Here is a 14,558-nt window from a genome sequence, read left to right on the forward strand (position 1 = left end):
AAGAATATTTGTTATGTCTGCAGTTAAACAGTGTTAAAATAATATTGAATTATTTACTGGCTTTTTTTTTTTAAGAAGGCCTTACACAATAATATAATGTATGTAGAAGTGAAAAATAAATGTGCTATTGAACACAAACAGGAGCACATGCAGACTGTTTTTAAACTCTCAGTGTCCTCATGGAGCAACACTCCTTAACGAACTGACTACAGTGAATGGCATCTATAGACTTACTAGCTACAGCAATTCCAAATGTATTTTTTGTATTTGGAAGCTCTACAAACTTTTAGCTGTTATGGTAGGCCACCGTTTGACAGAAATTAACAATAATAGCAGAATTTCCATTACTAACATGATTACTGATTTATGGAGATTCTGATATCCCTATTACCTATCATGATAAATGCAAAAGTGAACATTGGCAAATATGATGTTTACAACTACTTTCCAATTATTTTTTTAAGAAAATGAGCTGTTATGCAAACTGCTTCCAAAATTACTCTTTTTAGGAAATAATCATTGCAATTCTAAACCAATATTTGTGCTACAAATATTCTTTAGAAATGTGGAACCATATCTTCTCTATTATCATTGGTTTTGAAACTGAAAATTAAAGTCCTGATCATGCAGAAACTTGGGAACCAACAAGATGAGGATAAGGATGAGGGACGAAGGCAAAGAGGGTTTTTTGAAGACTTACGACCTCCTTGAAATCAGTGTGACCATTCAGTGTGCAGAGGCAAGCATGTATGCAAATTTTCACCGAATTCAGGTTTACAGTATAAAGAAATTATTACCTATGACATTACTTTTTAATCGACCAACATAAAGATGCTCATCAAGTCATATTTTCAAACTGCAAATCACCTGCATTATCCACTTAAATAAGTAATTATCATGCAATCACTTATAAAAAGTTTAAATTTTCAAACCAAAAAATGTGTGCAGCAGTGGATGAAATACAGATGTTTTATCTTTTGGTATGATTATTAATATAATAAACCCCAATAATTTCCCCAGTCTCAATCTATGGCTTTAATTTAATAATAAAGTTAATTGATAGAAAGTCTTTCAGATATTCAAATATTTATTTAGGAATTGCAGCTATTAAAGAAAAAATACAGCTTCTTTTAAAATAGCTTGGATAATAGCTGCACTGTTCTTCGGCAAGACAGGAAACTGATGATCGAATTTTGAATCCTTGGGGAGATGTTATATTTTATAAATTGAAAAGATTATATGTATTAAAAATGTGTATCTAAGTAAGACATTCTATGTGTTAGCAATGTTAAAAGTGTTTAATGAATCCTCTCAATCAAATCTCAGTTAAATCCAATAACTGTGAGGGTTTTTTTAAGTATGAAATCACGCGCTGACATTCTCATATGTGCCCTGGTACACAGCTACCTTCCTAAATGTATTTAATTTCTCTAATACTCTTCAGAAAATCTGAATATAGCACCCTCTAAAAAGTATAAAATTATGCAATGAAAGCAACCCTATAATCCTCAAGATGCAAATATAGTACATACAGAGAGTAACATTTTCTAGTTTTATGGGCTAACATAAAAGAGGTAATATAATTTGTTTTATTCACATATGTGTGGAAGATCAATGCAATAATTCAGAAGAGATCACATTAGTATTAGTAGTAGTAACATAGTTATACACACACTGTATTTCATTAGTACTGGATAGATTTATCAGTTAAGCCTTAATTTCATTAAGCAAAACAAATTTCTAAATCAGATATATTTTTGGGTTTTGAAAATAGGAAAACTAAAAAATAATTCTAGAAATTTTGAAAGCAATAGGACAGTCTCTTCATATTCTATGAATATAGTGCAAGAATAGCAAAAAAGTGCTTTATCTTCACCTTGACTACAGAAAAGCCTGCAATTTTATAAGCACAAACTGTTTTATAAGCACAAACAATATTAAAACAAATTCTTCACTGTACACGTCCCTTTCAATAAAGTACACCCAAGCGAAAAAATTACAGTGACAAAACAAAAACTTTTAAGACATGGATTGACACTCGCTAATCTGATTGGCCTCTACCTGGTAGGTATAGGTGAGAAATCATTAAGAAGGAGGATTGGAGGAAATGGGATTTTTCAACTACAAAGATGTTTGTTGGTAAATGGATACAAGTATGTGCATAGCAAGCAATTTTTAAGATATAAGCAACAGCTAGAGATGGCCTTCTAGATATGATTATAAGCAATATAGCAAACCAGATCAAAAACATAGTGGTAAAGGAACTCATATGAAAGTGGTGAAGACATGAGATTGTTTAATGTGCTTCATAATGGAAAAATCATGGGCAACAATTTTTTTTTTTAAGTATTTTGGAAAGACAGCTTCAAAAGTTACAGAACATTCTTTTGTAAGATCTCATGGAAGTTTAGTCTACAGTAAAACAAAGGAAAGGGTAATAAGGATAGTAGTGAAAACCACTCTGAAGCAGCAGAAGAATAAGACAGATAACAAGATATCAGCTGGCATAACTCAAAGTTCTCAAGTGACTATAAACACAGAAAAAAGTCAGGCAGAAAGATAAAAATAGGAGAGATTTTTCTGAACTAGTGTACGATACAAGGTATGAGCAAGCAGGGACAAAACCAGGATAGCAAAGCGTTGATGAGATGCAACTAGCAATGACATCAGGAATAGTATTTGTGCCATGAACACAAAAAATTGTTAAGATGTTCATGAAAAGATGGTCTGTTATTGAGAGCAAGCAATACCAACAGATGATGCCACACATTTGAAAGTATTTCAGTAAAAGTCTTCAACGAAAAGGGCAACTGCAGTCAGGCAACAAACATCAGTAAAAGCAGCAATGAGACCTGATGTCTCAATTAGACAATACCTAAATGAGGTAAAAGTTTGCAACTCAATTCACCTGATTATTCTGGTTTGAGGATACTGTGAAAATTAAACTAAATAATCCCAGAGTTATAACTCCTGTTTTAGGGATACTGGGTGAGGTTCTGCAAGACTGAAAAGAAGTCTTGTGTTGTTGAAGAAGCAGGAAAAGGAAAACGGAGAAATTAGAGAGTGGTATGCTTAATTCCAACAAACAGAAAAACCACTGGCAGAACGTGTACATATATACACCCCACACACCATTCTTAGAAGAAAACAAGAAGATGAGTAACAGCTGATTTGGATTTGTTATGAACACATCGTGTCAGAGCAATGTTTTCTTGGAATGGCAGAATAACAGGACTTGTGTTCAGGGAGACATCATATATTTTGACTTTAGTAAGGACTCTGGCACGTGTTTAGAAGATGCTACTATACATCAAATGAAAAGCCAGTTGGAAAGCTATATTCAGAAAGCTATTCATTGTCAAAATGGTAAATGTATCAATGGGCACTCCTGAGCTGTGCACTGCCTAGTATTTTCTTTAATGAACAATTTGATAGAATAAGACTGCACATTACATTTGTAGAGATGTGTTGCTGCAAGTCTGCTGGAGGAGAGGATAAGAATTAAAAATGAGTCCGAACAATTAGAGAATCAGTCTAAAAAGAATACAATTGAGAAAGTTTAAAGACAAGATTGCACAGGCAAGCTACACAGAGGAGGATAACACAACTGAGTAGACAGTGGTTCTTCAGAAAAGACTGAAATTCATATTGGCTCATACACTTAAAAGATTAACAGTCACGCTGCTTTGAAACAAACAGATATCTCAAATTATTACTGGGAAAGCTTCAACTTCATTGCTGGGTCTCCCTTGAGGAAGACAGCAATTGAAAGGACAGGAACAAAATAAAATAAACCACAAAAACAAACAACAAAAAACCCAAACAAAAACAAACAAACAAACAAAAGAACACACACACAGAAAAAAAATCAAAGGTCTAGAAAAATGTGACTTGTGGCAAAAGACAAATAATTTGGTTATTAAATTTAGAAGCAAAGAATTGCAGGTCATGGTAATACAAATAATTGGGAGTTGTTGCGTGGAGTTGTTGCAAAAAATAAATGTAAAAGAAATTACAGAATTCACCTGCTGCTGCTGCTGGGAAAAAAAAAAAAAAAAAAAAAAAAAAAAAAAAAGAACTGGGTACCGGGCTGAACACTGGAAAAAATTGTTAATGGTAGGGCTTGTAAGGCACAAAAACATAGTTGTCAAAGTTTTTAACAGAAGGTTGGACAAACATCAGCCGAGAATGGTTTTGGTGTAGTTAAGCCTTCTTTGGGAAGAGAGAATAGATCAGGTGACCAAAGCTCCTGCCCACCTTCGTTCCTATGGCTCTGTCATTACAAAGTAAAATGCAATCCCTCAACCTAGGAAATGTCCAAACCCTGAGAGTTGCCACTTGAGCTTCAAAGTCAGCGTGGGATCTGAAAGTGATGGAGACCATTTGTATGCAAATGAGTTCTCTCATCCGCTTTCTCCAGCCATCACACGTAGTTCCTCCCTCCCCTCACCCCCCACTTCTCCATCTCCCCTCCACCTCCACTGCATCGAGCTGGGCAAGTGCAAACCCCAGCGTATTTCTGAAAAGTACACCACCCTCTCCCAGTAACCTCCACTGCTCTCTACCACCCTATGCAGGAACAGCACCACAGGTCCAGAAGTACAATGGCACATCCCCAAGTGGTGCTTTGCTATTAGATGGGAGCCTCTAAATAAGCAAAAGCCTACCTTGGGATAGAGATCACACATGAGCATCAAGAGGTACTAAGGGGAGGGTTACATCCTCTCACTTCTGCCACCTCCCCCAAGCAAGCCACATGCCAAGGAGAGAAAACTAAAAAGGCTCTTACACTATCCAAAGTGGCTTTACACCTCCACAGTAATCATGCTAATTAATGTGAACTCAGCATGGCTCAAGGCTATTTTAAAGGACACCAGTATTTCAGATCCTCTGCTGTGTTCTGAATTATTCCTGGGCTTGGTCAGAAATTGTCCACAGAAACATTTCTGCATCAGAAAAGGCCTGTGCACTGAAGTGAAGTACAAGCCATGCTTCTATATTTTCAAAACCAATTAATTTAGAAAGAAAAAACCCCATACATTTGATCAAAGAGCATGGTAAAATATTTTTTGAATTTCAGGTTTTAATTTGAGAAGCAAAAAAGGACTTAACCTAAATGTAATCAAGCTGTTTTGTGAAGAATAAAAATAGCTTCCAGCAGATGTGTCCCATGAAGGAATTTCATATCTTTGAGATTTAAATTAATCAAATTTGGTTTAAATTGATCAATGCATTTGAGAGTTATTAGGAAGAAACTAAACACACAGTGAGACTGCATACGTATAATTTATTTAAGAAGTAAGCTTAAAAGTTAAAAATTAAAGAATGTAAATAATTACTATTTCAGTTGCATATTTCTGTTAAACGAAAAACTTAGAGAATTTTTCCATACAGTCCAATTGGCCAGAAAGTTGTCCTTAATAAAGACTATCAAAACACTTATTTGTCATGTGTGCCCAGCAGGCTTGTCAGTTTAAGCACCATTCTATAACATAAATTCAGGCAGCCAGAGCTCAAGAGCTCAATGATTCCTAAAGTAATGAAACCAAATAGAGGAAACTAAATGAAATGTAATTGGTGGAGTAATGGGTGCCCAATGGGATAGTGTTTAGGGTAGCTTGGTCATGCTAGTGAGTCTCTGCTGCAGGAAACCTAGGGAAAAGGAACTTCTCTGAGTGATGTATATCAGAGGCAACAGGTACCATGAAAGGAGGAAAGAAATGTTCCTGTTTTAGATTATTTTTGTTGAAACTTGTGTGGCATCCTGATTTGGTACAGCGCCATTGGATGCATGTTACTGTGAAGTCATTTTAAGATGGGAGTTAGAAATTATTAAATAGACCAAAAAAAATAGGAAAGAAGTATCAACTTTGAGAGTACCTAAAATTCCAATGAATAATGCCCAGCGAAAGCATGAAAAAACTATATCTTGAGGTAAAAAAGTCACAAGCTTCAAACACAAAAAGACATCAGATAAGTTAAATATCTAGCATTCTGCAAATGGGTGGAAGCTACAGTTGCAGTAATAAGACTCGAAACCCAACAAATCTGCTGGTGCTTTCCATTTCTGACAAAATCAGAAGTTAAGCAGAAACAGCTTTTTTTATTTGCCTTTTCCAAAAAAAAAAAAAAAAAATTTGATTGAACAGAAATGCCTGTAGAAAGCTATTTCTGGGAAAAATTAAACCCCCAGATTACCATCTCTTTGAAGCAGAAACTGTCTTTTACTATACACGTCTAGGCCTATGCATAGTGCCGTAGGACTTCAATTCATAACAAAAGCTTCCAAGCATGCCATATCACAAAAAACTACATAATGTCAAATAGTAAACATAGGAGTTATTGCATGTCCCTAAAAAGTACAATTTTAATAGGACTGCAAACAGAGACTTACCAGGTAGCTACTGTTTTATTTTAAAACAGTAAAATAGTCTAGCATTAACTTTGAAAACTGCAAAATTCGAATATGTTAGAAATATGAATTAGAGAAGACAGTCAACAGATTATAACAAAATCTACCTATTCCAGTTAGATACCAAGTACAAAATCTCAGCATGTGATCTGTTAAGATCACAAAGGAGCATATAGCCTTAAGGTCTTGTTCACAAAGCAGGGAAGCCTGGCAAATACCCAACAAGAACCTCGCAGGGCAGACCTAGAAATCTGCAAAGATGGGCTGCACTTGCAGGCCTTGAAAACGGTCTAAAGTCACACCTACAAATGTTCATTGCTTCACACCAGTAAAATATTTAGGGTTTTCTCCACAAAAGGGCAGTTTTGCTCTCTAGGATTTACAAGCTGCCTTGACTGTCAAGCTCTTAAGTTCTTTTCAGGGACTTTTTGGAGTTTCCAAATTCAAAACCTCTACAAAAATAGTGCAGACTTTGCATTTTTTTTAAATTGATAGATCACAAAATATGTACACAGTATTCACAGAGATTTTGTTCCTCAACCAAAGACATATTCACTTAAAGATGCTCATAAAATTCTGCTAGCCACAACCCAGAAAAGCTCCCATCTCTTGAATCAGACTGTTGGAAGGATAATGGGGATAATTTGTGCTATTCACATCCTCTGCCAGAAGATTGTGCAACTGTGTGAACTGAACTTCTCTACTTTGTGCAATTTTTGAATAGTCTTCACAGTCAACATCAAATAATTTGCAAGTTAAGTTCATATATTCATTCTGATATTAAGTAGTTGTGTTTCTTCAAATCATTCATGGGATGCAATTTCAGTCAAAACTTCTCTTTTTTTCAAATTCAAATAACTCCAGCTGAGTAACAGATTGAGGATGAAACGCACAAGTTCACCAAAGTGATTAATTTGGAAGATGTCAGATATTGCTTAGACTGTATGAAATTGTATGCCAGTTATAATTGCAATATATGCCAGATATAACAACCCTGCTTGTTTTCCAGATGTCCATTTTCTCCTTTGCAGACAGCAGGTATGTTTTTACTAGTATTTAAACAGGGTCAGAGAAGACCTGAAACGTATGACAGAAAACCTAACAAACACTCTTCTGAAGGCAAACAGAATATACTGTTTCTCACCCCTTCTCTTCAGGGCATTCTCTTTTTGGCTGAAAATGGAGAAAATGCCCACTGTTTGGCTATGATGTGCCCCTCTATTCCCCCATATAAGCTCTTATCAGCTATCTCAAAAGCCTCTTACTCCTGTGAACTGGCTCACTCAGGCTTTTTATCCAGCTGAATGTCTGCCACCTTCTTTGCTTTTGAGATCAGGAATTAATTTTGTGCGTGTGTGTGTGTACAGTGAAAACTGGCATAACAAGACCACTGTCTATCTTTCCTGTTATCTAACAAGGAAGGTGGGGTCACACAGTCATAGAGTTTCACTGTTTTCCACAGAAAATTATGAGTTAGAAGAGAGAATCTTCATGAGTAAAAATATTTGGAAATTCCTGGGAAACAGTGCAAGATGGAAGAGATTAAATTATTCGGGAAGTGCAAGGTGAGTTTGGGTGGGGAGGAGTTAAAACTGAATTAGGCTGAAGCAGGATTGCTCTGACTTACTTGTTCGGTTATACGGTATGAGCCCTGTTGCTCACACTGGAAACAATTAAAATGCCTAGTACATGAGAGTGAGGATTAGGCACGTAGCACCCTACCAAAGTATTAAAGTAAAAAAGTTAAGATTGCTTCTTTAATTCATCCCATGTGTCTGTCCATCTTTCACCTAAGTGTTCTGCTTAGGCCATTACACATCTCATTACAATGACCTTAGTTAAAGTTAATAATTCACTGTCTGTGTCACTCTATTGATAGCTAAGGTACCGCTGTGAGATCCTATACATGTGAGATCACAGCTGCATAGAATACAGTCCGCACTGGGGTGATGTATGCTCTTTTTTGTTTTACACAACTCAAATACAGTTATTTAATGAAATCATCATGTTGAGAGAAAAAGATTTACTCAGATCGAACAGGACATACAAAAACCTATTTCCCTTCTCTCACTCCTGGAGCCTTTCCTTCCCAGCTGAATGAGTGACAAGAAAAAATGTATTTATAAATGTTCAACATCCTGTAACTTTAAAAATTACTTCTACTTGTGCTGCGAAACAAGTGCTGCTTACCCTCAATTCTTGGAACTAGAACTGATCAAGACTACAAGAAAAAGGAACACTGTACTTTGATACTAATGTTACCTAAAATTTTGTCATGCAAGGTGCTCACTTCAGCCATTTTTAGATATATAAACCAGGTTTTGCTGGTTTTGCTTACCTCTTGGATTATCACCAATGATATTGGTTTTGCCATTCCAGTACCAGAGCAGCAATGTTGCATCACGTGATCCTGAGAGAATGTAACAATTTCCTCCAATATAGGACTCCGAACGAGCAAGACAGGTTACAACATCCCAGTGTCCAAATACTACTTGTATCATTTTACCTGAAACACATAAAATTGATTGTTTTAAAATTATGTTTTTATTCTTTACAAGGCAAATTAAATACATTATAAAGTATTTTAGAAACATTTTCTTTATTGAAAAAAGGTTTCAAGAAGAACTATAGTGGAGAGTACTATTTTTTTCTTAATTCTGTGGAAGCTTATTTAAAAGTGCAGTAGACCATAGAATCCACCGGAAAAAAAAAAAAATTGCAGTCCATAACTATTATCCTGTATTCACAGGCAATCATGCCAGAAGGTTTTTTTAATTCTATATGTTTACATTCACTTTACAGAGAGAAAACAGGATAGGATTCACTTTTAAGGCAAGTTTAAGGCAAGTTCTGTAATGTTAAAAAAAATCTCAGAAGTCAGACCGGGAAAAAACACTCTTATCTATGGCATATAGGACAAACACCTGGACCCCGGTAGAGACATAAATGCTAAAAAGAAAAGAAAGCCTGAGCAGGTAAAAATGTGCTATTCAAGAGCCTGTATAAACATGAATATGATTATTACCTTTTAACCTTAACTAAACAGGACAATATTTTCAGAAAAATGTAAATTTGAATCTTCATGCATATTGAATTTGCATGTGGGAGAGGAAACACACCTAAGGTCAACCTCAGTATATCTCTGCCCAACCCCCCTGCCAGAGGCTGGCTCCTAGGCAGCAAACATGTCCTGTCTCCTGCCGCTCTCTGGATCTGCCAGCAGCACACATGATCCTACAAAATGAGAACATCAGCACTAAAACCCATCTCACTGGAATTGCTGAAGCCTGCCAGCTGCAGATCTTGTAGAGGCAGGACAAAAGATACACACACACATTTCTTCTGTGCCTACTTGGCCTAGTCATGTAACATTCAGGCCAAATTCTGCATCCAATGATACAAGGAAGGGTGCTGTGTGATGTCATTAATATATGACCTCAGATCCCTCAGCCCAAACGAACATTCATCCATTTTTGCTTTGGGATGAGTAAAGAACAGGGAAGAACAGAAGGGGAAAAGAGGGAAGGAAGGATTTTGGAAGGATTAACAGCACAGGCCAAAAAAAAAAAAAAAAGAAATAGGAAAAGCAAACTACTGTACCTGAAAAGTGTTTACTAGCTAGTAACATGAACAGTAATAACACAAGTCAGTGTTGGGACCCAAATTAAGCACATCTTAATAAAATATTTTGTTGCATGAATTGAAAACAATTAGTCAATCATACAATGTGGTTAGTAGGAAGCATTTCATAGCTCTCTTTCTACACAGTACACAAAGGCATTGTATTCCTATGCAGCCACTAAATAACAATAATGGTAAAAAAAGACTTTTTCTTAAGACTTAAGAAAAATAACGTTAACAGCCTGATTTATAATAGAAAATCAAAAAGGTAATTGCATTCAAGTGGAGAAAACCAGGAAAAAAAAAAAAAAAGTATGAATACCAATTAAAAAGAGGGAATTACTTTAGTACCTGAAGCAAAAACTAGAAGAACAATGTAATTTAAAGAAAATCTGTAAATTTGATTTAAAAGAAAACACTGACAAAATGTATTAGGCAAGTATAATCCTCTAAGAGAAACTGTGAAATAAAGTACTAGACCATGAGCCTTTTGTGACTGGAAGTGGCAAAACCCTGAGGGTGCACTCACTGTGTAGATCTACCTTGTATCGGAAAGGAGAGTGACTGGGGGATCAAGTCTTTCCCGCATCTCTCTGCATCTATCACAGCTTTCTCTAGTGGTCACCTTTGCACACCAGGGCTTCAATTTGTGCCACAGGGTCACCTAACTGTCTCAGATGCTGATCAGTCGACAGGTTTAGTCAGAAAAAGTTACTGACTTTCACAGCTAGGAGCACCGAAACACTCTCAGACTACATAACCTCATTTTGGCAATATACAAAAACATCTTACCAAGTGTATGTTTTTTTTTCCTGCAAATTCAAGCTGTCAATTACATGGTTTAGATTTGAGAATAATTTAATTATGTGATATATTTTGCAGTTGTATAGCTGTAGTTATTCAACTACCTGAGTTGATTTATACTTTCAGAACACAAGTTTATGCTATAAACATTGCTGAGTTATAGAGATCTCTCTTTCAATTATATTCTATGTTTATAGGTTCTGTTTGAGAAAACAAACCTTCTTCAAGGCTATTGGTTTGAGAGTTGCTCATGTAGTTGCACTGCCTTGTTACTTTTACTTTGTTGCTGTGAATTGTCCTTTCTATACAGTAATTTCAAACATTACCATATGCACTCAGATATCCCGTTTTGACAAAACAAATTTTCTAATTTGACAGCTGTGCTACAAATAATTAAAAGAAAAATAAGACTCAAATCTCTGCACTACTGAATCTAAAAATCTGTCTAGAAATCATTCTCACTGCCGGAGGAAGGTTTTATTGTGCTTCTGCTGTACTAACTGTGTTGAGAACTCCATGATTTATATTAAAACAATTTCATGTTAAAACCAAACCAACCAACCAACCAACCTCTAACAACTAATAGGTAAAAGGTTCCCTTTTTGTGTAAGTGCTGAAATATTATTGAATTCAACACTTGTGATCATTTGCCATTATGTATTACTGATCACATAATCTTTTTCCCTTGCCGTTCTGCCAATTTCGGAATAAGTATTTCACTACTATATTCTTGTTTTAATTCAAAGCCAAATAAACTAGATCTGAATTAACTTGATTTCAAATAGAGCTAGAATTATGATATTGACAAACAGGAGACACACAGAAGAAACAGATCTGCAGCTTATTTGACAACTGTATTTTGGTCTCTATCATAATTAGCTATGGTAGTAGTGAGACGCCTGGTGAATCTGACTTATACAGGACATAACTTAATGAAATATTTATAGTTAAGATTGACACAGGACAAAACCGACAAAATCATATAGGTTCCTTCCACAGGTGTAAAGTAAAATATATCCTTCAACATAGAAGAATTAGTTCTCTCATCCTATAAATCATGAACATACACTGAATATTTATTGCTGCTAGCTAATTTTTCTGAAGATCTCCTCTAAATTCACTTTTGTGTAAGTTTAGTTTCATCAATGAGAAAATTAAACTGAGAAGGGTCTAACAAGATGTCTGTATAATGAATTGTAGGCAGTCAATATGAAGTAAATGGAACTTCTTTACACTTATAGCTTTAAAATTGCGGAAATGACAGATATGCTAAAATATGCCATGAGAACTAGTCTTAACATATTTTCATAAAAGACCATACTGTCTTGTTATGTATTTTGGTTTGTCAATGTGAAAAACACTATTAACTAACATATTTAAGAAATTATGACAAACATGCAGGATATTCTGTAGGGATTAATAACCTACTGGAAAGCTTGATGGCACACACATATTAACCACACTGGGTCATTAATCCCAAAGAAGTACTTTGCAGTGAGGTCGCTATTCTCATTATAAGATAATGAAAGGGAAAAAATCACAGGTTGTTTGTTTGTTTGTTGTTTTTTTTTTTTTTTTTTTTCCCTGAGGTTCCATGGCTTTTAAATTCCTGTAGCTCTTACATTGAAAGATTCTTTTCTATTTAGCATGACACATGCATGCCTTCAATGGTTTGGATATGTGGCAGCTGACAGACTAATTTAACTGCTACCTATTATATTGACCAGTTTATGTTATATGAAAGAATTTGGTGGCTAAATCAATTTTTCTACTATAGTGTAGCTTTTAAAGGCTTTCATAAGTATTCTTTCACCAGATTTCAGATTTTGAGACTTCACTTCTGTACTTATTCTACAGTGCTTGCCTATATTTCCTCAAAAAAAAATATCCAACGCTGAACACCAAACAGCAATAAATTCAAGTAAGCTCTCTAAGAATAATTAATTTTTCTGGTACTCAAAACTTCACAAAAACTCACTAGACCCATTTACTTGTGGAAAGTACAGTGTAAGAACAGGTAAGCCTGTTATATAGACTTGAAGTGTTACGTTTGCCATTATTCCACAAAAATTATAGCTTACAATACACAGTAGGAGTAGGTAAGAAAAGATTTGCCAAATATTATTAACAGTAGAATAAATACAGAGTCTACTTTCTTCCCCCACCCCCTATTCTTGTTGATGATGAATCTTTTAGGCTATTCCCATATTTTAAAAATACATTACCTGTGTCAGTAGAATAAACTCGGAAACTCTTGTCCCAGAAGCCACAGACCAAGATGTAACGATTATCAGAGGTGATGACAAAACACTGGGAATGTACCTGAATGCTTTGGTCTAAAAGGTCAGTGATTTGCCTTCTGTGCATACCTGTATTGCTGGCTGGACAGAAAAATACATAAAGAAATTTTAGCATATACATTCCGAGAACAAAAGCACAGTTTAGAAACTTACATTCACACCAGAACTACTCCTCACTGCCGCTACTAGGTTTTTTTTTTTTTGTGGTAGGGGCATTTTTTTTCTATTTTTGCTACAAAATACTCATTACACTTCTGGGGACAATGCTGCTTCCTTGCAGTATATATTCTAAAATAGAAAAAATCCCTTCTTTAAGTCGAATGCAACTGACAAATATAAATGAAAGATTGCAAAACTGAATGATATATAAAAAAGTAATAGGCTTCCTTCCCCCCTTCTTCTAGTACAGAAAATTCAAAATTAAAAAAAAAAAAAGGTAATCTAATTCCAAGACAGTATATACACATATACGCTATTTCACTTCAAAATCATACACAAGTTGTATTTCATTACAAGCATTACAATTTAAAAAAAGGAATAACGGCAGTAAACATCGCTACCATTTCATACTTTCTTGAGATTTCACAAAAATTAAGCAGCTTATCTCCGCACTCTCCTGGCTCAAGTGCTTCTGGGTGCCACAGGTGGGTACCAAGGGCAATTGGACAAGAGCTGGACAAGAATCCTAGGAGCAGGAGCATGACAAGCAGTTGCCATGAAGGCCAGCAGCAAGTAAGAACTTGTCATGTGTCCAGTTTCCAGGGAGGCAGCATGAGTGAGTATGCAAGAAAGCTGGGAGAGCTGCCCTTGATGGAATGCTAGGCTCTCCATCCTATGGGCCTTCAAATTAAAAAAACCCACGAATAAGAAAAAAAAAAAAAAAGCAAAACCAAACCAAACAAAACAATCTAGGAAACAAAAGAACCCCGGGGAGACTGCTGTCATTAGCAAGTCCCACAAATCCTGGTGAGATGCCAAACCTGAACTAGATGCTAAGAGCTCTTCCCAGCCTCAGCCTCCAATCCTTCCCCCAACATCTGTGCTGGCCCAGAACCTGCTCTAGAACTAAAAAAGGGAGCCAGAATCAATGAGTGATCTAGAACCAACACGTGATCTAGAACCATCACACAATCTAGAACCCAGTCCAGAACACTGCTGGCACCCACCCCCAAACCACTGACTCCAGAATTCATACCCGTTCTAAACACTACTCCACGAACACCACCCAAGCTCTACAAACAAACAAACCCCAAAGCCCAACCTTTGGAACCCACTCACACTCTGGGGACAACCGCAGTTCTAGAGCCCACCTCTAACAACAACAACAAGCACAGTACTTGCCCCTTACTTTCAACTACATGGAGCACAAGAGGCAGATCCTGCAGACTATAAGCTACTCTCAGAACATGTAAGACCCAAAC

General features: G+C 35.9%; 1 protein-coding gene across 4 annotated transcripts in view; it reads right to left on the bottom strand.

Moving 5' to 3' along the window:
* Positions 1 to 14,558, bottom strand: part of LRBA (LPS responsive beige-like anchor protein) — a 411,832-nt gene that overhangs the window by 20,317 nt on the left and 376,957 nt on the right. For all 4 annotated transcript variants that reach the window (XM_082050428.1, XM_082050426.1, XM_082050427.1 and 1 more), the window contains 2 exons: positions 13,063 to 13,218; positions 8,751 to 8,918 (listed from right to left, as the gene is read on the bottom strand). In XM_082050428.1, the coding sequence (XP_081906554.1) occupies positions 8,751 to 8,918; positions 13,063 to 13,218 (324 nt within the window). The remainder of the gene's footprint in view (positions 1 to 8,750; positions 8,919 to 13,062; positions 13,219 to 14,558) is intronic.

This window comes from Streptopelia decaocto (assembly GCF_964273445.1).
Source record: "Streptopelia decaocto genome assembly, chromosome: 4".
Classification (NCBI taxonomy): Eukaryota; Metazoa; Chordata; class Aves; order Columbiformes; family Columbidae; genus Streptopelia; species Streptopelia decaocto.